At 37.3% G+C, this 23847-nt stretch overlaps 1 protein-coding gene across 4 annotated transcripts in view; it reads right to left on the bottom strand.

The window, feature by feature from the left end:
* The window catches only part of NR3C2 (nuclear receptor subfamily 3 group C member 2), a 357183-nt gene that overhangs the window by 90187 nt on the left and 243149 nt on the right, over positions 1-23847 (bottom strand). For all 4 annotated transcript variants that reach the window (XM_086704130.1, XM_086704131.1, XM_086704129.1 and 1 more), the window contains exon 4: positions 12523-12639. In XM_086704130.1, coding sequence (XP_086560256.1) covers positions 12523-12639 — 117 coding nt within the window. The remainder of the gene's footprint in view (positions 1-12522; positions 12640-23847) is intronic.

Here is a 23847-nt window from a genome sequence, read left to right as displayed (position 1 = left end):
TGAACTCTCTGTCCCCAAATATTTGTAGCATTTAAATGTAAAATTTAAAAAGTTATTGCTTAGAAAAGCACAAACCAATAAAGTCAGTGGACTAAAAGCTAACATGGACCTTTGAAGGGCTGTTAGAGTTGACAAGGAAAATACAAATATATATTAACTTCAAATATCATTTTTAGGGGACCTCTCCTGATAAAGAAATGTTTTCCAAATGCTGATTAGTGATTTACTTAAAAAGAGAAAAGTAATACTAAGTAGAAAAAAATAAATAAATAAAACAATGGTGCTTTAAAAAAAAAAAAAACAATGAGGGGTGACTGGGTGGCTCAGACGGTTAAGCCTCCGACTTTGGCTCAGGTCATTATCTCATGGTTTATGGGTTCAAGCCCCATATTGGGCTCTGTGCTGACGCCTCAGAGCCTGGAGCCTGCTTCGGATTTCGTGTCTCCCTCTCTCTCTCTGCCTCTCCTCTGTTCATGTTCTTTCTCTCAAAAATAAACATTAAAAAAAAAAAAAGAGCGCCCGGGTGGCTCAGTTGGTTAAGGGTCTGACTCTTGACTTCAGCTCAGTTCATAATTTCCCACTTGTGGGTTTGAGCCCCACATTAGGATCTGCACTGACAGGGCTGACAGTACAGAGCTTGCTTGGGACTCTCAACTACTCCTCTCTCTCTGCCCCTTCCCCGAACCACAAGCTCACTCATGTGCATGCTCGCTCTCTCTCAAAAATAAAGAAATAAACATTTAAAAAACAAACAATGAAAGGGCTTTCTTATCCTAAGAAAACTGCTGCCAGTGTTCTAGTAACCCCTAGAACAGATGTTCTTGGCTCTAGTGTACTGATGTACAATGCATACTATTTTAAAAGTAAAGATGCCCGTGCTCCCTCAGATTTACTGCATGAGGGTCTCTGGGAGTAGGGCACGGGTGAGTGGGTTTAAAACAAAGACTTGACAGATGAACGTGATATACAGTGAGAACCAAGAATGACTGATCGTTTAATTACACAGTCCTCTTGGGCTTCCTGTTGTTCCTTTGCATTGTCTTTTGAATTTGGCTTAAAATTTCTAACTTAACTCAATTTATCGAAAAATAGGAGTATATACAGAATGGAAAGGTGTTTTTATTCTATAGGCTTTAAGTGTCTGCTTTAAAATTAAAAAAAAAAAGTGAGCTACTTAACATATGCAAATGTTTCTAAGTCATTATCATGAAATGCCAAATAAAGATGAAACTGAGTTTTCACTGGTGAACTAATTTTAGAATTAGCAATGGCTTAGTTTGAGTCTTTCTAGATTAAGAAAACTTTGTGTGGAGAGGTCTTCAAGAATAAAAACATTAAAAATATTATTCACACAAGTTTGTCTCCTGGCTTCTCAGGCCATTGCTGCAGGTGAGTTCTGAAGTTTCTGAGGGAAATAGTAACATGCTATGGTGGTTCAAGAACTGAAGGGAGCTGAGAGAGAGCTCCTAGAAAGTGGCTCCCGAAGTTCCAGCCTTTCTTCACACACGTTTCCTAGCATCCGTTACAAGAGTGAAAAGAGACAGAGACATGGCACATGTTCTGAGGAGACCAACCAGAGCTGCTTCAGTTGTCCTAAGACCAGAAATGACTTAGAAACCTCTAAGGTGGCCACAAATCTTCATAGTGAAGTTCAATTTTTCAGCAAGAATGTGAAGAGCTTATTTTCACAGCTTGAGTTGAGGGAGCAACAGGAAGTGAAGAATTCCATTTCCTGACAGATGCTGTAGTTGGAACTGGGAAGGAGCTATGGTCATTCTGCAGGAGTTCGCACTGCACAGCTGCTCCCTTCTAGACAATGTCCCATGCAAGCATTAGCAGATGCCACAGGGCCGTTTGGTGGGATCAGCGCGCATGGGAAGCAACTAGGCAAGATGAACCAACCAAATATCAAGGGACACAGTCATGGGAAGTCATCCTGAGGTGCCACCACTTTGATCAATACAGGTCAAGAAGCTATGGGTACCACTCTAAGGCAGAGAGAAAGAACTCCAGGGATTTGGGCCGCTATCAATGGTAAGGATGTTTTTTAAGTACCCTGCTGCAATTTTTAATGCTTATTGGGTCCAAAATAAATCTCTTCATTCTTAAAGATTAGGTCTTTGAAAACAAGGCCAGTGCCTGTCTTCTCATTGCTACATCGGCAACATCATGTGGAACATCTGGAATTTCAGAGGTGTTCAATGGATATTTGCTGAACAAATCAACGAATGGGTTCATCAGAGATGCACTTTTGGAACAGTATGACCCCCTCCTATACAAATTAAATTAATCTTAATATAAAAAAAATAATTAGCTGGTAACTGAGCAACTGCTTATCTTCCTCACTATTTAAACATGTTCCATATTATCATCCTCTCAAAACAAATACTGTACAAACACTGAAGGAGAAACAGAGCACAATTACATTTTGGAGTTTCTGACTTCTTTGACCTAACTCAGCAACTGCCTTTATATTATTGTTGATAGATCTTCTTTTCAAAATAATGAAGCAGCACATTCTGAAGAAACCATTTTTATTAGCTCTGCTAGTTCAGCTTTTAAGAGCCTCCCTGCCAGAATGTAAATGATTATTTTTTCATCAGTAAATAAAGTGCTCGGCAAACGTCTTGACTCATCTTCCATCTTTATTCCCTCAATATATTGCAGAGAACTATTACTTTCCTTTATTAATTGCTGTAGCAAGTATGTATAATTTGATAAATCAATAAAAATATTTTAAAAAATCTGTTAGAATTGGGTTAGCCTTTATTTTATTTTTTTTATAATATTCTTACTCTAATACTATTCTTTTTTTTTAATGTTTTTTTTTTTTAATTTATTTTTGAGACAGAAAGAGACAAAGCATGAGCAAGGGAGGGGCAGAGAGAGGGAGACACAGAATCTGAAGCAGGCTCCAGGCTCTGAGCTGTCAGCACAGAGCCTGACATGGGGCTCGAATCACAGACTGTGAGATCATGACCTGAGCTGAAGTTGGACGCTTAACCGACTGAGCCACCCAGGCACCCCAGAATTGGGTTAGCCTTTAAAGGGTAAGTTATCTGTGCCAGAAAAATCATCACCTTAACAGAAACTAATGATATTAAATATCATACATATTTACTACTGAAGGCTGACAGACTGTTGGCAGGTTAGCTGGATGGTTTTCTGTATGTCCTAGAGGTGAGAACAGAGGACTTTATTGTAATATAAATAGCTTCCTCTCCCCATCTTCACAATCATAACATTTTACTGTGAAGACAAGGAGAAGAAGATGTTTATTCAGAAAGGCAACAAGCAGATGATCATTAGTCTCTAGGTTTTCAAATGAAAAAGATTAAATTATATTCCTTAGTGGACATGCCTGTTAATTAAAAGTAAATGAATTCAAGATTTTCACTGTGGGAAATCAGAATTTGAGGTAGACAGTGCAATGAATCCTAGAGAACAGACAGGGACTTTAGCTAGAATGACTGAGCACCCTTTCTAAGTTGACTATGGTAAACCTATGATGCCTAATTTTAAGTGGTTTCATCTTCTTCCCTAATATTTCCTTAGCCCTCATTCCCTACCCTTCCCATGATCCTAGAGCTCATCCTTTGTCCAGAGCGTGGCATGTAGGGACAGAGAACTATCTTAGTATAGAGATGTTTTACAAGAAAATGTCTACCTTACGCATTAACTGGTGATTTTTTTTAAATTAAGATTTGCTTTATTTATGTTGTGTGTGTGTGTGTGTGTGTGTATGTGTCTGTGTGTGTGTGTGTTTTCTGAAGAGCTATATCAAAAAGCCCTGAACTCCAAAATAAAGCCTTAGTAGTTTTTTCCAAGATCATGAAGTTATTGTTTTCCTTTGTCAATTTGCTTGCTAAAAACAAATGTTTTACTTTTAAATATATGGGTAACTTATAACATGTGAATAAAAATCAGGGTGTTGAAAAAATTACTATGATTTAAGGGATTCTCTACAATTAACAGTTAATTGTAACTGTTTAATGAGTTTACATTGAGTCTATTATACTCTGATTGCTATCTATACTTATAGCTCCTTCCTGAAAAATGGGATCAAAATCTTTCTTGTCAAAGATCATCGAACTTTGCAGCACAGGGATCTATAACCTGCCACACCAGCCTGGGTAAGGTAGGGGCAGCAGAGGCAAAGGCAGCCATGTGTCTATATCCTCTGGAGGATTCCACCCAATCAGAAGCTCCATTCTGATAGTTGACCAACCAATCAGCCCAGACCCTCTCTTGGAAGTTTGACTCCAGGACACTCAGATGACAATGAAACTAAGGGGTACAGAAGGTAGTGCCTAGAAACAAGTATAATGAAAATAATGAGTAAGCAAAAACACCAACAGAGGGAGGAGAGAGCTTCCTGCTTGAAAAGAAGCCAAAAAAAGAGGAAAACAAATCTAAGAGAAAACCCTAGAAATTGAAATCTGATGTGTCCCAAGCAACATCCCAGTATTTCCCAATGGCTAATTGTGAAATTATCAATATTCTTATAATAAAACTCTATCATCTGGGGTGCCTGAGTGGCTCAGTTGGTTAAGTGTCCAACTTTGGCTCAGGTCGTATCTCATGGTCTGTGAGTTTGAGCCCTGCATCGGGCTCTGTGCTGACAGCTCAGAGCCTGCAGCCGGCTTCAGATTCTGTGTCTCCCTCTCTCTCTCTCTCTTCTCTCTCAAAAATAAATAAAAATAAAAATAAAAATAAACCTCTATCATCTGAAGTAACTTTTCAAAGAGTGCAACAATAGGAAGCACTGCGAACAGAGCAAAAACAAAAGCTCCCCACAGTTTATCAGAGAGTTAGAAAACAATCATGTATTACAAAAAACAGCACTGAGTGTGTGGAATTGGAAGGCTGCTGGAGTCCAGACAAAAGAGGACCGTACATCCGAGGTGGTGCCCAGAAGGAGAGAGGCTGGCTCTGATGCCAGGTCTCTGGAGATCACCAGGGCCAGTGACAAGCTATCCTGGCCCCAAAAGGTCAGAAAGGCTAAGCTCTCCTGCCCATTAAGTAGAAGGGATGACAACCTACCAGGACAGACTGCAAACAAAAAAGTTAAAGGATGCATGGAAGTAACAAGGGGCCTTTGTATACCAAGCAGAACTTCCCAAACATCTCTGGGTCATATATTTTAAAAGATCCAAGAAAAGCGGCCTACCTGGGTAAGCCCACCCAGACATAAGTATGTGCCTACAAATGTGTATGTTCTTAGGAGGGACGAATCTTTGAATCGAATGTTTCTATTGCTAAGATGTCATCTGTCACCAAATAAGACACCAATATAATTAAGAGTTTTAAAAAAAAACTAATAAAAATTAAATGCACATACTGATCGCAAATTATAATCATAATAGGTAAACTTTGGAAGAAAAAAAAGTCTCAGAAATGAAGAAAAATAGTAAATCTTGAAATTGTGTCTGCTTTGGGACCAATCCTGAACTTTCCTCTTTGGAATTTTGCAAGGTAAAAATACCAGTTGTTTAACTCAAATCATATTACTAAGAAAATGAATATGGCGTAACTTATACGTGAAGATTCAAAAACCATACTTGCACTGATTTATAAAAATGTGTTATTTCCCTCTGCACTTTACTGTTCAAAAGTCCCACTGAAATTCTTATTGTCTCCAAGCAAGAGGAATTGGAAAGAAAAAAAAAATCCAAGCAATGGTATTTCTTCATAAAACTCAGTACACTTGGGCTTTCTAAACTTATACAGACTACTGCATATCCTGCCTCAGGAGACCCTTAAAGATATAAAAATTGTTTTCCTTATTGGATTTCAGATATTAAACCTACTCTTCACTGGCGTTGATCCTATAACTTCTCTCACCAGACCCACACCGCGTGTGAGTTTTGCAGGTGACCAAAAGTTGCTGGCAGGTAAAGCCAATTTACCTCAAGTAGAAAAGATCCCTTTTCTTGGAGAATCAGTTATGATTCTGTCACTCTAGGATCTTTGGGTCTTTTGTTTTTCACCCACTTCTCCATTTCAGTTCTCACAGCATTTCACAGCAAGAGACTGATTTACTGATGTCTCTCGTCTCCTTCCCCCTTTTCTTCCTTTCTGTTCAGGGAAAACTCCTTTGGTTATCTGTAGAATTCTTTACTTCTTCTGCTCAGTAGCAGTATTATTCTTATGTTTCCCTTCTTTTTAGTTCAAAATTGTGAACTCTATTTTTAAAGTTTTATTATAAAACGTTCATATTATTAAAAACAAGACACAACCACTTTTGGTACTTGAACATTTCTTCCTCAGTCTCTTGACTCCTCCAAGTCTTTTCCTATATAGCTAGAATCACAGAATAAGTAAAATTTTAATAATTTTGCATGCTAATTTTTCATTATTACTTTTTTTAGAAAGTTTCTATATTGCTCTGAATTTTCATCGCCATAATTTTATTGGCTGATTAATATTGCATTATGTGGATGAATTTTAATTTACAGATTTTCCTCTCTTTGGTTCCATCCTCATCAGTAATATACGAGAGTGTATCTTTGAACACTGCTAGTGTCAGCATCTTGCTTCCCTCCCTTTTTCACTGAGCTGCCTCCTCTCTGTCTCCAGAAAGCAACCATCATGTCTACTGTTGCTACTGCTTCCTGTGTCTGACATCCCTCTCTTCTCACATGACATGATCCATTCCAGGAGGAAGAGGTAGCCCTGCCTGATACGGCCACCCTTTAAAGGAAGGCTCTGGCTAAACCCAGTGAGAGTGATTGCTGGCATTAAGGAAAGCTGCAGATAGGCGCTGGAAGTAAATTGGAACCCAGGTTAGAAATGCCCTGTGGTTTGTAAAGTCTACATTTCTAAAGCTACAGGGAGCAAGATTTTAATGTTTTAGAGGCTTCATTAAAGGAAAGTGAAAGGGGACTTAGCCTATTTAATGAGAAATGAAATAAGAGAGGGGTGTGTTCTGGAAAAGAGGGAAGACAACGGAATTAGAATTCTTACGTTGCATTTTTTAAGTCTCTGATGATACGATCTTAGATTCCAAGTTCCTCTGCTGTAAATGGGAGGACTGGAATAGAAAAATCTTGAAGATCTCCTCTATATGCCATGGCCAGAGTGCAGTCAAGTGAAGTGCTCCTCAAAATTTACTCTTGGTCTGAGGGCCACTTGGCTTTAATGATGTTTTATGCATTTTAGGAGAAGCTCTCAAAGACATGTATATAGATCATCCTCATCAGAACACTGGCATGTAAAAGTGATTAATTCTTTGGAGAAAGCTATGTAAAGCAGTAAATTCTCATGCATATGGAACCAAGACTTTTTTAGATCTACTGATAGGGGCTAGAGCAAGCATGGCAGGCCCAGCTTGGGGCCAGAAAAGCTGTTATTTTCCTTTCAATTTCTCTGTTGACATTCTCACATCTTCTGCTATATTTTCCTTTGCATGCAGCCTAAAGCGCAGCAGGATTTTAAAGAAAAGGAATGGTACTTGTGGTAGGAAGGAGGGAGTGGGTCTAGAGAAAAGGGAAGAGGCACATTTTCTGGCTTCAACTTCCGAGACATAAAAATCGACTTGTTCTTCCTTCCTCCCACTTTCTAAGGTAGATGCTAGTGTGGGGACACAGTTAGGATTATACACTAACCAGATGATAAGCTAGGAAAAAAACCGTTGTCAAGTATTTTGGATTCCTGAAGTCTTCAGAAGGGGAAGGCTAATTTTGTTCCCAGAGTGATGACCACTCACCGACACAAAATGCCAGCCAAATAGTACACTGGGTTGGCAGCTGCCTTATCCCCCAAGAGAGGTAGCGGGGAAGAAGGGTGGATCAAAAGAAACTGCACAGTCCTGCTTCATTAGGACAACGGGTGAGATTGGAACATGTGTAAAAAGGTTTCACTTAACTCACATTTTTAAGATTGCTTCACATTAAAAGGTTAAACTTTACATTATCCTTTTTGAATGTGATAAAATTGCTCACATTTCCTATTGCCCAAATTGAAACTAAAAGCAAGGCTTCAAAATAAATTATAAAAGAAAAAGAAAGATTACAATGTAGGTCACTGCAACTCAACACTTAATAAAAGTTAAGGATTTAATCTCTGAGCCAGAAACGGTTAAGTTATAACTTGAATCTGAAGAAAAGAGTATTTTTCATAAATATTATTTCCTACTCTTCCCATTTTTGACTCACTACTTGCAATGACCTCGAGATTCAAAATATGCTTTCTCTCTAGTAAAATGTTTTACCAAAACTCACAAAACCTATGCCTCATACACAGAAACCAACAACAAACTATGTGAATTCTATATTCGGTACTGTGCCAAACCTCACTTACAGATCATTACAGACACAATTAAAAAAGCAGGGTGCTGCTGCTGCCATTAATAGATAATCTGGGCTATTTTAAAAATGCCAATCTACAGGGGCTCCTGGGTGGCTCAGTCAGTTAAGTGTCTGACTTTGGCTCAGGTCATGATCTCACAGTTTGTGGGTTCAAGCCCCGCGTCGGGCTCTGTGCTGACAACTCAAGAGCATGAAGCCTGTTTCAGATTCTGTGTCTCCCTCTCTCTCTGCCCCTCCCCACCCCTCACGCTCTGTCTCTCTCAAAAACAAACAAACATTAAAAAAATAATAAAAAAATAAATAAAAATGCCAATCTACAAATAGTGGACCTATGTCATACAGCAGAGTGACACTGGGTACAGGCTTTGGTGCCAGGGACAGAGATTTGAGTTCTGGCTCTGCCATCCCCTGGCCCTGTGGCTTTAAGCCACTCCTCTAACCTCTCTGTGCCTCCATGAACTCACTTCCAAAATGGACAGATTAAAAGTATGTATCACATATTTTATGTGAGGTTTAAAAAGGATGACACATATAAAGTCTTGGCAAAATGCTGAGAACACAGAAGCCTTCAAAAATGCCAGTTAATCATTCATTCAATTAATTCAATAAATGGTTACTGAACACCTACTTTGTGCCAGGCACTGTTCTAGTTACTGGGGAAAAAGCAATGAACGAAATAGACGAAAATTCTTCCCCTGATGGAATTTACAGTCTAGCAGAAAATATCTCACAACTGAATAGTGCTTACAATTATTTATTATTATAGCTAAACCAGTGGGTTTTAATGCCACCCAGGGTACATTTAGTGAAGTCTGGAAACATTTTTGGTTATCACAAATTGGGGAGAAGAGGTTGCTATCAGCATTTGGTAGGTACAGACCAGGGATGCCGATATACCAATGCATAGGACGGTTCCTTATTATGAACTACCTGGCCCAAAATGTCAACAGTGCAGAGGTTGAGAAACCCTGTTTTATTTATAATTTTTTCAATGTATGAAGTTTATTGTCAAATTGGTTTCCATACAACACCCAGTGCTCATCCCAAAAGGTGCCCTCCTCAATACCCATCACCCACCCTCCCCTCCCTCCCACCCCCCATCAACCCTCAGTTTGTTCTCAGTTTTTAAGAGTCTCTTATGCTTTGGCTCTCTTCCACTCTAACCTCTTTTTTTTTTTCCTTCCCCTCCCCCATGGGGAGAAACCCTGTTTTAAAGGTTATAAATGGGCTCAGTTCATTCTTAACAATACACTATGAGGTAGGGAATTATAGATGTGGTTATTTTGTTATAGTAACTAATAGTACTTATATTTTATAGAATGGGTTATATAATATTTATAGTAATATTTACATAGTAAAGTTTTACAATATTTGTAAATATTTGTAAGTTATACAAAATTTACATATAGACACTTTAAAAGATACTTCAGTTGTGTGTATGTATATTTAGATTCAGATGTTGGATTTTACAAAATTGATTCAGAGTTTATTTTATAACCAATGGCTGTACCCTTGTGCCATCTAGATTTTAAATGATTCATATCTCCTGATTCTCACTCACACGCTTAAGAAGGTGATCTTTTGTGCCACATTTGCACTGATTCAGATAACAGAAAAAGGGAACAGTGTGGTTACTAGAAACACCAGACCACAAGCCTAGAGATATAAGACCATTTTACCGGCTGTGACATGTCTGGGCAAGTCACTTAGCCTCTCTGGGCACCTGAGGTTCACCATCACCAAAACATGGGGCAATAATATCATTCGGATCATGTGTGAAGGCGCTATGGAAATCACAATGAGCATTACCTCCACCCACTGAACATGCACTGAGTGCTTTCTCTTCTTTGCACACTGACTCATTCAATCTTCATCACAGTCTATGAGGCAGACATGCTGATCACTACAAGTTGAAGATAAGGAAACATGGGCACAGAAAAGGTGGTAGCTCCCTTGAGGTTACACGGTCAAGAAGTAGCTGGATTCCCACCTAGGCATTCTGGCTCCAGAGCCCATCCTCTTAACCAGCAAGAGCCTCTCTGGCTGAGCTACTGTGTCACATATTCAGGCCACAGTCTGACATGAGCAGTCTCAGCTGGCCACAGTCCATACTCCTCTGGATTTCTAAAAGTCTCTCTGCTCTCCATCCTGCCATTTTACTCACCAGTCCCGACTAGCAGCCTATTGGTTCATTCATCAAAGGATGAAGTCTCATTTGATTTCTTTTTCATATTACTTTATTTCTTTTAATTAGGCAACATGTGTACATAACACATGCATTAAACAGAATACAAAATTCAAAGCCATGGAAGAGAATACAATGACACTAATTCTGCTTCCTATCCTTGTCTCTCAGCTACCCAATCCTTTCTACTGAGACAACATGACCAGTTTCTTGTTTCTTGGATACTATTCCAGAAATGTTTGATACAATATATATTCTTTTTCTGAAACAGATATACCACTAGTAGTAGACAAAACATCTATTTTGCAACCTGATTTTTTTCAATAAACAGTATTTTGGAGATCAATCCATATAGAGCTTCCTTTATTCTTATTAATGTCTGAAGAGTATCTGTAATTTATTTAATCAATCTTGACCACATGAATAATGTATTTCTGATGGTCAACAATGTTATAATAACTATTTTATGAATTTATCATGTCTTACTTGCAAAAATATACTTAGGATAAATTCCTAAAAGTGGAGTTATTGAGTCAAATGTTTACCATTTTACTGAAATAGCGAAATTCCTCTCCATAGGGGCTGTATCACCTTATTTCCACCTCAAATGCATAAGATCACCACTGAATTTTACTTTATTTCTGTATGATCAAACAATATATCATAAACATTTTTTATTTTTGACATTTGTAAAAAATATCTTAAATTTGCGTTTCTCTTATTATGCTTAGACTGAGACTCTTTTCATGTGTTTCAAGTACCAATTGTATTTCTTTTAAGTGTTCTGTTCATCTTCTTGTTCTGTTCAATCTCATTTTTTATAGGAACTTTCTTTTTCTTATGAAATTGTAGGAGCTTTTTATGAAGAAATAAACCCTTTGTCTATAAGTCGCAAGTACTTTTTCCCAGCTTATTTATTATTTGCCTTTGAAGCAATATTTGATTTGTAAATAGTGTTGACTTCCTCAATTCTTTTCTTTAATAGCTTCTGAGTTTTATACTTAGAAAGGTCTTCTCCACTTGAAGAGTATTAAAGAAATATCCATGTTTTCCTTTCGTACTTCTATGGTTATATTTCCAAGTTTAAAACTTTGAAAGACTACAATTTATTTGGGTGGAGATTATGAGTTTGGATTCAACTTTCTTGTTTCCCAGATTGCTTCCCAGTTGTCACAATAATTTCTGTTGAATAATTTATCCTTTTACCACTGATCTGGAATGCCAAATTTACTATATACAAAAATCTCATGTTAGTTTTTTTCTTGACTTTCTGTTGATCTTACAATCAGTAAACAAACAGACCATTTTAATGACTATAGCTATATCATATGCTTTATTATTTGGTAGAGCTAGTTGCCCTTAATATTTATCTTTTTCAGAATTTTGTTGCCTGTTGTTTAAGAACTTAGAATCACCAATTGGTAATTTAGTTAGGACTGTGTTACATGCAATAAATTAATTCAGGGAAAACTGATACCTTTAGCACACTGGACCTTCCCATTCATGGACACTGTACACTTTTGTGTTTGGTTCAAGTCTTTTACCATCCCACCACCCATCCTACCCCCCTTTTGGCAGGTTCATGTGATATTTCAAAGTTTTTTTTGTTTTTGTTTTTTGTTTAAATACAGGTCTTCCTTTATTACATTTATTCTTAGATTAGAAATGTATTCATATCTGATTAGTGTTATCACATATAGGGCTTATTTCTAAACAGACATTGTAATAAAAACTGTTAGTTATGGTTTTATATAAAAAGTCATTCATTTTTGTGTTGGTTTTGGTTATGTTCCCAGGTTTTGAAACCTTCGCAAACTCAGGGTTGAAAACTTCACTAGGACTACAGCCACATAACATACTTTTTTTAAACTGGTGCTAAGAAAGAAATACTAAAATGTTTTAGCATGAGTATAGAACTTGTTAAGATTTTTAGGAATCTTTGCTCCATGTTAGCTTCATCTTAAATTTTGGGAGTATACAGAGCTTCCATCTTAACAATTTTTATTTAACTAAAAACACAAGACTTACCTCCTAAATTCATTCCAGCTTGAAGACATTTCTGAAGTCTGCAGGCAGGACAATTCTTTCGTCGAATCTTATCAATGATACAGTCATTTCTTCCAGCACATAAATAGTTGTGTTGCCCTGAATAAAAAAAAAAAAATGGTTAAAACAAAGACTACTACACTAATATAAACTAATATGTATAATCAGAATATGAAACTTCATCTTTCCTGCCTTGAAATTTCTTTTAAAAAATAGATGAGAAATATGATTTACAGATAATATAGGCATAACACTTTAACCTAACACAGACATAACAGAGTCACTTTAAAATAACATAACATAATAGACTTTATATTACAGATAAGATTAATACTACATTTATTTCCAACTCTCATATACGTACAGCCACGTTCCCTCTCTCTGAAATTTTTGATAGCTACACAAGCCCTCACAGGCAATGGTGCAACTTTCATTCAGATATCACAGCAGCAGCAAAGTGAATTATTCGAAGGCCCTCTTGCAGTTGTTTAAGCTATGCCTGCCCACCATTTACACGTGTGATTTCAGTGGGAAGACTTTTAAATTATACAACTGCAAATGTTTAACTATTTCATACTGTGGACCAAACTGTAACTTCAAACATTCGGATGTGGGAATATGCTTAGCGAGAGGCATCTGCTGGCAAAATGTAAAACTGTAGCCTAGTTCTATTATTCATTTATTAATTTCAAAAATAAGTACCAGGCACTATTAGAAACACTGAGGAGAGGGGTGCCTGGCTGGCTCAGTCAGAAGATCATGCAACTCTTGAGTTTGTGAGTTTGAGTCCCATCTTGGGTGTAGAGATTACTTAAATAAATAAACTTAAAAAAACAAACAAACAAACACTGAGGATACAGCAATGAGAAAGGCACTCAGAAGTCCCTGCTATCATTAACTTTCATTCAATTGGGAGGAGACAGTCAACAGACAAGGTAATTAGGTAAAATATACAAATGTTGGACAGTTAAGTGCTAGGGGGACATGAAGAGAAGGGGCATACAACGTGGTGGAGATGTGGGAGGATGTGGGAGGATATTGATATTTTAAAAAGAGTAGGGAAGACCTCACTCAACGATGCTTTAAATAAAAGTCGGAAGGAAATAAAGGCGCCGTATGGATATCTTGGGGAGAAAACAGGCAGAGGGAAAAGCGAAAGAGGGAAGGGTAGGGTTGGGGAGGATACTTGGCATGTTTAAGGTACAGCCAAGTGTGAAAGAGTAGAAAGCATGAGTAGAAAGTAAGAGGTAAGGAAAAAGAGCTAATGGGAGCCAGACATATGAGGCCATAGTAAAGATCATATTTAAGACTTGGACTTTTTTACTCTGAGTGTAACAGAAAGGTTCGAGCAGAGAAATGACTTGATGTGCTTTACACTTAGCAGGATCACTCTGGCTGCTATGCTGACAACTGACTCAACAGATGCAGGGAGATCCGGGGTAGGAGGCTACCACCACAATCCAGGGGAGAGATGACGGTGGTTCTGGTCAGTGTGGTAGCAGTGACAGTGGTGAGAAGTGGTCAGAATCTAGATGCATCTTAGAGGCAGAACTGTTAGCATCTGCTCATAGACCAGAGAGAAACAGGAGTTAGAGACATTAAGATTCTTGGACTGAACCCTTAGGAAAAATGGAACTGCCATTTAAGGGCATGTGGTTTATGTGAAACTTCCCCAGTTCAGTTTTGGATGTGTTAAGTTTGAGATGCCTGAGAGGGATCTAAGTGGATATGTCAAGTTGGCCGTTAGATGCACAGGTCTGTGTCAGGGAGAGGTCTGGGCTGGAGATGTAGTCAGCTTGTGGTCATTATTTTAAGCCATGAGACTGGATGAGATCATACAGAGAGTGAGCACAGACTGAAAAGTGAAGAGGTCCGAGGACTGAGTCATGGGTCATTGAAAACATGCAGATAAAGGAAAGAAGGGGTTTCACTGATTACTGTAAAGCAGTGAACAAGCTCTAAAGCACTCCCTTCAGACTAGGACTCTCCTGCTCTCTTGGTTGAGACTAAGTAAATTACAGTAAATACTCAATAAAAATAATATGTGTTGCTTAATGTAATTAAAATAATTTAATCTAGAGCACATTCTCGGTAACATTATGGTAAATCTTAGTAATAACAACAATAAACAGTACCAGAATAGGGAAATCTATCAAAGTAAAGAAATGGAAATCTACCATTATAATAATCTAATGGCTTTTTTAAAAAATGAAGACTCTTAGGGAGTGTAAGTAGGTATAGATAATTACACAAAGGCAATCAATACCCATTGGTAAAGACAATACCTGATTCATATAACATTTTGTGATGCCATACATTATTAGGTAACTGGTTACCACTTTTAAAATAAAAGTTTAAGGCCCTATTATAGCACTATCTTATTTAAGCCCTGTAACAACCCTACGGTACAGAAGGAAATTATTATTATTGCTATTTACTCAAAATAAAAAATTCATGCTAGCGCTGGTAAAGTGGCTTCCCCAAATGGTGAAATTGGAAGAATTCAGGAAAGCTGACAGTATCCGTGTGCCTTAAGGCCAGAAGCCTTTTTTAAACATCAACTTGCAATATAATTTACTGGTGGTCCAACAGGATGCTAAAAGTACTCTTTGGAACCAATAAGCAAAGTAACATTATTTAAATGAGGAGTATTCTACTTTATCAGCCACTATTTTCACTGGAAACCAGCACCATGTAGTTGTGTTGCCTTTTGCATGGTGTGAACTTGAACACAAAACCACAGATTTTATCTGTAACTCCTATTGAACAAACTTTAAAGTCCAAAGAGAAAACTAAATGTAATTTTAATTGTTTTCTTCAATGTTTATTTATTTCTGAGAGAGAGAGAGAGAGAGAGAGAGAACAAGAGCAACTGGGAGACAGAAGATCTGAAGCAGGTTCTAAGCTGTGAGCACAGAGCCCGATTGAAGGGCTCGAACTCATGAACCATGAGATCATGACCTGAGCCAAAGTCAGTTGCTTAAATGATTGAGCCATCCAGGTGCCCCCTAATTGGTTTTAATTCAGCAAGTATTCATTGGGAACCCACTATGTGTGGAAGGCTGCCAAAATTTTGCATAAGGAGTTGGGGTAATCTAAGGTTCTTTCCGTTTCTGTGAATGTGCAATAAACTGTGACTAAGTCTCTGAGATTGTAGGCATACGAAAATGCGTAAGAAATGACCACCACTGACTTACGTACACACTAGAAGACTTTGTTCTTTGGGTGTTCAAAAACAGAAACTTCCAAAAGCTGGGATATTTCTTTTTTTTAAGTTTACTTTTTTGAGAGAAATAGGGAGAGAGAGAGAAAGAGAGAGAGAAGGCATGCGGGAGGAAGGGGCAGAGAGAATCTCAAGCAGGCTCTGTGCTGAGCTGGGATATTTCTATAAGAATTCAAAAAAAGTGAACACACCTTAAAAATACATGTTACATTAATAGCTGCAGGATAATTTCCTTCCTGCAGTAATATTTGAAATTGTGTATTTGGTTTCTACCAACAGTGTGGTCACTGCCACCAATTCATCTTCCAAAAATAGGATGAGAGCAATGTAAGGGACTGCTGCAGGAATGTCTTAAGGGTTTTCAGATAATTCCCTGCCATTTATATTTTTAGTTGTGCAAACATTAAAGATTTAAACTGTAGCTACACAAATATGTAATGTGTGTCCCATCCCTGAATCTATATTAAAACATAAAAGTAGTAATAACAACAACAACAACAACAACAACAACAACAAAACCCACAATGAAAACAACAGAATGCATCTAGAAGATTTACAAAACTTTTAATCATATCCTATTTAAACACTGTGTTCTCCTAGTGTTAAGAGCGCTAATCCTCAGCAAGTCACGTCCCAGGCTCTTTCAGGTAAATGGTTTTCTACTATGATGCTATGACAGGGCAGACAACCAGAGTTCTGGGGACCAGACAGTGGAGGCTTTGGATGATAAGCTAAGGGACTCAAATTTTATTCGGCAGGTTATAGGATATCAACGAAGAATCTTGCTTACAATATGTCAAGTCCAGAGCTGTGTTTTAGAAACATTAATCTGAAGGTGATATACTAGATAGACACAACGGAAGTAGGGGACACTATTAACAGTCCACTTGAAAGTTCTCGGACATGGCCTCCAAGCAAATTAGTAGCTGTATCTTTGTCAGACTATAAAGGAACAGGAATAATCCTGCAGTTAAGAAAAAAATCAAAGATTTCTCATTGAAATTACATGTCCATTATGGAGAGAATTCCAGTTCTGGTAGTGGCAGAAGAGCTTGAATCAGATGAACCTCCTACAAATAACACTTATAAACTGTCCACGAAAGGAGAGAAAGAAAGATTTAAAGGCAATGGGGAGCAACCAAAAGCAGGCAGAAACTGGAAGAAAATGGATTCTTGAAAAAAAAGAGTATCACCATAAACAATATTCACCTCTGAATGGCTTTTTCCTTGAGAGCCTGTGTTCTACTCAGTGCAGGGTAGATAGAAACTAAGCAAAATCCTCAGTCTTAATGGCTTGAGAAGGCAGAGAACAGATTTGGGGACTGCCAGAGCAGCCAGACGTTGAAGGAAGTCATTCTGGAAAGACGAGTGTCATGGAGGGGTGGGGGGGTAGAGGGAGAGAAAATGTACATATGAACTCTCCTCAAATTTTTGGCTGATCCCTAAACTGAACATGAAACTCCAAAGCATCAAGGGGTGAAAGAATTTAAAGTTGAAAGGGCTGAGCAGATGATTTCAGCTTCTGCCCACCACAAAAAGTCTGAATCCCACTAAATCAGGACTCACTAAATAACTCAGGCTCTCCATTGAAATACCAGAAGATCCCTGCCTTAAGAGGAAATACTGTATTCCAGGATTGAGGCATTTACCCTACAGTTAAAGGCACAACCAAAATAGACCTATCCTAAAAAAGTTTTTTTTTTTCCTTTTGAGAGAGAGAGAATAGATGAAGAAGAAAAAAAAAAAAAAAAAAAACAGCAGGGAGGGGCAGGGAGAGAGCAGGACAGAAGATCTAAAGCAGACTTTGTGCTGACAGCAGAGAGCCCGATGCAGGGCTCAAAGTCAGATGCTCAAATAACTGAGCCACCCAGGCACATCACCCTAAACAAGTTTAAAGCAAAGGCTCTACAAGTTTAAGGTGATGGGTAATTTAATTGACTACTAGAAGAAAACTCAATACTCTTCAGAGAAATACAACAGGATCTGGATTTTCCAGAAAGTCTAGAATACAATATTTAAAAACAGAAAAATATGAACCAAAGTCAATAGAAAAATTAGTCCATAGAAACAGACCCAGAGGTTGGAATTAACAAATAAGGATTTAAAAACTGATATGTCAGATTGTATAAGAAAATATCATTAACAGGAGTTAAGAATTGTGGACTATCAGAAGAGGTTAGGAAACTATAAAACAAATAAAAACAAATGGATATTCAAGAACTTAAAAATATAGTATATAAAATAAAATATTTATTGGTTAAAATTAATAACATATTGGGCATTAAACAAAAATGGGTTATTAAAATTAAAGAAATATAAATCATCCCAACTAAAGCATAAAGAGAAAAGATTAAAGGATAAATGAACAAGGCACCAATACCTTGTAGGACAGCATTAAGCAATTTAATATGTGTGCAGTTGGAATCCCAGTAAGAGAGAGAAAATGGGTCAGAAAACTATATGAAAATTTACAAATCTAGAAAGCTTAGCAAATGCCCCCTTTAAAACATAAATACAAACAAAAGCACTATGGCACAATACAGTTAGGTTGCTGAAAAACAAATATAAAAATAATTATAAGCAGCCAGAGCCAAAACAAATTACATTACATAAAAAGAAACAAGGAAAAGAGTAATACATGATTTCGTATCAAAGCAATTGAGGACACAAGACAACATCTCTTTAAAAACCATCAACTCAGAATAACCAATGAAAACATTTCTCAAAATGAAGGTGAAATAAAGACATTGTTGTATAAATTAAAGCTAAGGGAGTTTGTTGCTAGTAGGATTACATTATAAGGTATGAAAAAAAAAAAAGTTCTTTTTGCTGAAAGAAAATGATACCAGATAGAAATTGGGATGCATCAAAAAGAAAAACAAGAACTGGAAATTATGGATGATAAATTGTAAAAGAAATTTTCTTTCTAAAAATTCTTTAAAAGTCAAATGATTGTTTAAAGAAAAAATAATAAAAATGTATTATGGGATTTATAAAATATGTATGAGAGAAATACCTGAGAACATAGCACAAATAAGGAGGGATATAAATGAAATTCTACTGCTGTTAAGTTTCTTACATTATCCTTAAAATGGTATACCTGAAATTGATTCAAGGTAGACAATGATAAATTAAGAGTACATGCTGTAATTCCTGGGTAAGCAACATTAACATCACATAAGAACTTATCAGAAATTTAAATTTAAATTCACAGGCTCACTTCAGACTTACTAACTCAGAAACTCTGGAACAGAACCTAGAAATCTGTGTTTTATATAACACTTCAGGTGATTCTAATTCATATTAATGTCTGCAAGACTGCCATGAGGCAGTCACTAGAATAACAACACTAAGAAGTATGGCTCAAAAGATGGCAGAGATATATAATGGCATACTATAAAGTATTTAACCCAAAAAGTAAAGGAAAAACAAAGGAACAAATAACAGATGGAACAAAAGGGAAACAAACACCAAGATAACAGATATAAATCTAATATAGCAAATAATTACATTAAATGTAAATGGTCTATACACTTTGATTAGAAGTCAAAGATGGTGGACTGGATTAAAAGAAGACTGAGGTATGTGTTAAGATGCATTTTCAATATATAGGCACAGGCAGTTTGAAGGTTAAAAGATGAGAAAATACATGCAATGTAAAATGTTAACATAAGAAAGCTGATGTAGCTATATTAAAATGAAACAAAGTAGACTTTAAGACAAAGAATATCAACAAAGAAACAAAGTCATTTCATGATGATTAAATGGACAGATAACAATCCTAACTATAAAATGCACCTAAGAGCAGAGTTGCAAAATAAATCAAGCAAAAATTGACATAACTAAAAAAGGAGAAAAGATAAATCCAAAATCACAGTTGGAGATTTAAGAACCCATCTCTCAGTAACAATTTCTCAGAACCACTATGTAGAGAAACAGTAACAATATAGAAGATTTGAACAATATTATCAAACACCTGACCTAATTAACATTTAGTCACACAATTACACAGAACATGTGTCCTTTTCAAGTGCTCATAGAATATTTGGTGAGATTGAGCATATCCTGAGCTATGAAAGTGTCAACTTCTAAAAGGATTAAAATCATGCATAGTATGTTTTCTGACCACAAAGGAACTAAATTAGAAATCAATAACAAAACATCTAAAAAAGCCCCACATATGTGAAAATTAAGCAACACCCATCTAAATAATTTATGGGACAAAAAAAGGGATCAAAATGGAAATTACTGAGTATTTCAAACTGAATGATAATGAAAATTCAACATATCAAAATTTGTTGGATACAGCTATAGTACTTACAAAAGAATTTTTAGCTTTATATCCTCATATTAGAAAAAAAAATATTTAAAATTGATGATCTAGAATTCTACCTTAAGATGCTAGAATAAAAACTAAACCCAAAGCAAAATAGAATGAATGCAATATAGTATAGAAATCAATGGCAAGGACAAGCAATAGAAAAAAAATCAGCAAAGAGAAAAGTTGGTTTTATTTTAAAGAATTATTTTTCTGGATCTTTAAATCATATCCCGTTTACTTTAAGCTTCTATTTCCCTCCATGTTATGGAAATGTACCTTTTTTTGTAAAGATATTAATGAATTAGTCAAGAGCAGATAGGCTGGATATTCTGTTCCATGTCTTCTCACTTTGGGAGGAGTCATCATAGTGAATATTGTGAGTCTTATGCTATAGAGGATGTAGAATATGACTTAGGAAATATAATGCTCCAGCCCAGAAAGGGCAACTCACTATTCATTGCTCAGATTTAGTACAATGATAGCACTCAACCACAAAGGAGGCATGAAATGGAATCCTACCTTGTGCCCAGAAGGCAAAGAGATGGAAACAGATGGGGAACATAACTGAGGACTACCTCCATGAAGGGGAAACCAGAACATAAAATTCAGCCTCTGTATTAGTTCTTCTCTGAAGTGTTAGATTTACATTATTTTTTATGGGACAAATTAACTTTAATAATGTTGAGGGTCCTTTCCATAAATAGCTGAACTTTTCAAAATGTTAATGAGAAGATACTAGTGTGTACTACATTTCCTTTTAGAAGAAAAGAAGCATCTATGGACTATTTTAATAAATAATGTATTCCAGTGACCAAGCCCAAGTCCAAACACCCACAGCCTATTTTGTCAATGGCAGTATACTCATATGCACATGTACTCAAGAATTTGTACTGAAAAAAAAAAAAAAAAAGGAAATGAAATCAATTAAAACTTACATGGGAAGTGCAAATGTCCTACCATTTTCAAATAGATTACTTTTCCTCATAAAAATTTTGAGAGCGTTCCATCTGGCTAGTTGGTAGCAAGCACTGTAACGGATTCTCCAAAGAAAAGAAGGTACGTTTCCACAACATGGAGGGAAATAGAAGGTTCAAGTAAATGGGATAGGATTTGAAGATTCAGAAAAATAGTTCTTTAAAATAAAACTTTTGTACAAAATTTCTGAGCATCCATCTATGGCATTCTACTAGGCTCTGTGAAGAAATAGCCTACCAGCTAATGGAGAAAGTAGAGATACAGCACAAACAGCATACTACCTGGCCCATCGTTGCTACTGAATAAAAGGATCAATGAACGAATGCAATCATTCTGATAAACTAAGTCATGTACAACATACAGAATGTACACGTTCATATAGTGTGTTGTATATGCAGACAAACCCACAGTAATGAATGTTCACAGAAGGCCTTATTGGCTCCTAGGTAATTGGCTTACAAAAGACAGATGCATATAAATCTTTTCTGCCTTATCTCCAGCATCATACCTTTCAGACTCTCCTACACACACACACACACACACACACACACACACACACACACACACACACACACACCAATTGAGAAAAAGAGCTCTGAGGATTTCCAAGGAAGCAGCAGAGACTTCTGTGAAAGGCAAAACTTAAACCAGGGTCAGAATCCCACAGGGGATGAGTGTGCCTTCTTGGTGTCCTAGGTCCTAAGTAATTCTCCCCCCAGGAGACCCGCTTTATGCGCCACTGAAATTCCTTAGGTTGCCTGTAACTGTAGCCATTACAGAGCCATCTGCATCTGAAAGCATCTTGTTTTAAGAATGAAAATCTGTTCAGTAGGGCTCAGGGAACTTTAGTCACTCATCCATCTGTGTGTACTAGTTCAACGTACCTCCTGCCTGAGGAAGTGGCAGCTTTTTGGAGAAAAGGCAGTAATTCTAGCAAACAGAAAGCTGCCAAGGTTACAGTAAAACTGAAGGGGGTACCAGGAAGTTTAGTTAGTACATATGTAATATAAATTCACGGGTTTACAGAGTAACCAGAAATACAAAAATCAAAGGGAAAATGCCTATGGACTTTAAAAAACAAAGTTTGAGTTCAAAAATTAAAAAAATCAAAAGTGTCATTTTTCCCCTGTTGTTTTCAACTATGGTATTGCTTTTAACTATAGAATAATTCAGTAAGTACCTAAAACTTAATGTCATTATTTTAAAAGTTACCGAACTCAAAAAAAATTGTCATGTAAAATTTTCAATTACTTTGAAATCAAAAACCAAGTTTTTGTTGTACTTGGGCTGGTCCCAAATGAGAAAATACAGATTGGGTGACATATGGGTCTTGCCTTAAAGCATCAATAATGCTAGAAAGGAAAGAGTGGAAACATGGAAGGCGGGGTGGGGGAAGGAGACACAGTGGGAAGGGCACAGCTTTGTATCCAGACACACCTGGCTTCCAACCCTACCTCAGTCAACAGGGAACTGTGAGATTCTTGGCCACTTTGCTTAACTGTGAGATTCTTGGCCACTTTGCTTAACCTGTTCTGAGCTTCAGTTTCCTGATCCATGATGTGAACACAGTAACACCTGCTTTGTAGGCTGTCAGATGGATTCAATTAATATACACAAAACAAGAAGCACAAAGCCAGGCCGAAGGTAAAAACCAAAAAAACAAAAAACAAAAAAACACAAATGGTGATAGTGATGGTACCCATCATTTTTTTGGTTAGCGAAGGAAGGAAGGAAGGAAGGAAGGAAGGAAGGAAGGAAGGAAGGAAGGAAGGAAGGAAGGAAGGAAGGAAGGAAGGAAGGATTTTGAAAATCCAAAAAACAAACACAGTCAACTCTTAATTAAATACATCAGCAAAGAACTTCCTGTGGGAAGAGAATATCACCACTGAATGAGGAAGACCTGTAGATGAACAGAGACCACTTGAGAAGAGACAAATACCATTCAGTTCTGATCTCATCTTCAAGCCTTGACTTTCTCAACAAACTGGCAAGGATGTGAGAGTGGTGAGCGATATCCTTAGGGTAAACACAGGACAAAATGCTGGGATTCTGGTCTGCAACTCAGCTAAGAATTCTAGACTGGGGCCCAAGACCTTAAGCGTGGTAGAAGACTCTGGAAAGTTACAACCGCCTTGTACTGTTGCTCCTCACCTGCTTTATCTGTTTTCCAGTATCACTCAATATCAAAACTCTTAAAAGTAAGTAGGCACACATTTTAAAGGCAAAACATAGTCCATTCCCTCCTCGAACTTTCTAGAGGGTGGATGAGGCTAGGGAAACTTAAGGTAAATCATGTGGGATTCATGTGGTACGGCTTTTTTTTTTTTTTTTTTTTTTAAGTTTATTTGAGAGACACAGAGACAGCATGAGTGGGGAAAGGGCAGAGAGAGAGGGAGAGGGAATCCCAAGCAGGCTCCGCACTGTCAGCACAGAGCTTGATGTGGAACTCAAACTCACGAAACCAGAGATCGTGACCTGAGCTGAAACCAAGAGTCGGAAGCTTAACCAATGAGCCACCCAGGCGCCCCTGATGTGGTAGGACTTTAAAGAAGGAGGTGATTATACTGGGAAGAGAGAGATGAGGAAGGCTTTATGCAGAAAGCAAGCATCAGAGGTAAGACTTGAAGAATGCTGTGGAGTTGAAACACAGAGGGGACAGTCATACAGGCATCCCAGGCAGAGGATGGGGGCAGGGAACTGCAGAGACACAGTTAAATATGCGGGAAGCAACTGGTCTGGTCAATTGAAGCCCAGAAAGACAGGGGTCCAGAGAAGGAACAAGCTGTAT

The sequence above is a fragment of the Puma concolor genome, chromosome B1 (genome assembly GCF_028749965.1).
Source record: "Puma concolor isolate L17-30 chromosome B1, mPumCon1.1.hap2, whole genome shotgun sequence".
Taxonomy (NCBI): domain Eukaryota; kingdom Metazoa; phylum Chordata; class Mammalia; order Carnivora; family Felidae; genus Puma; species Puma concolor.
This window is presented reverse-complemented; position numbering and strand designations above follow the sequence as displayed.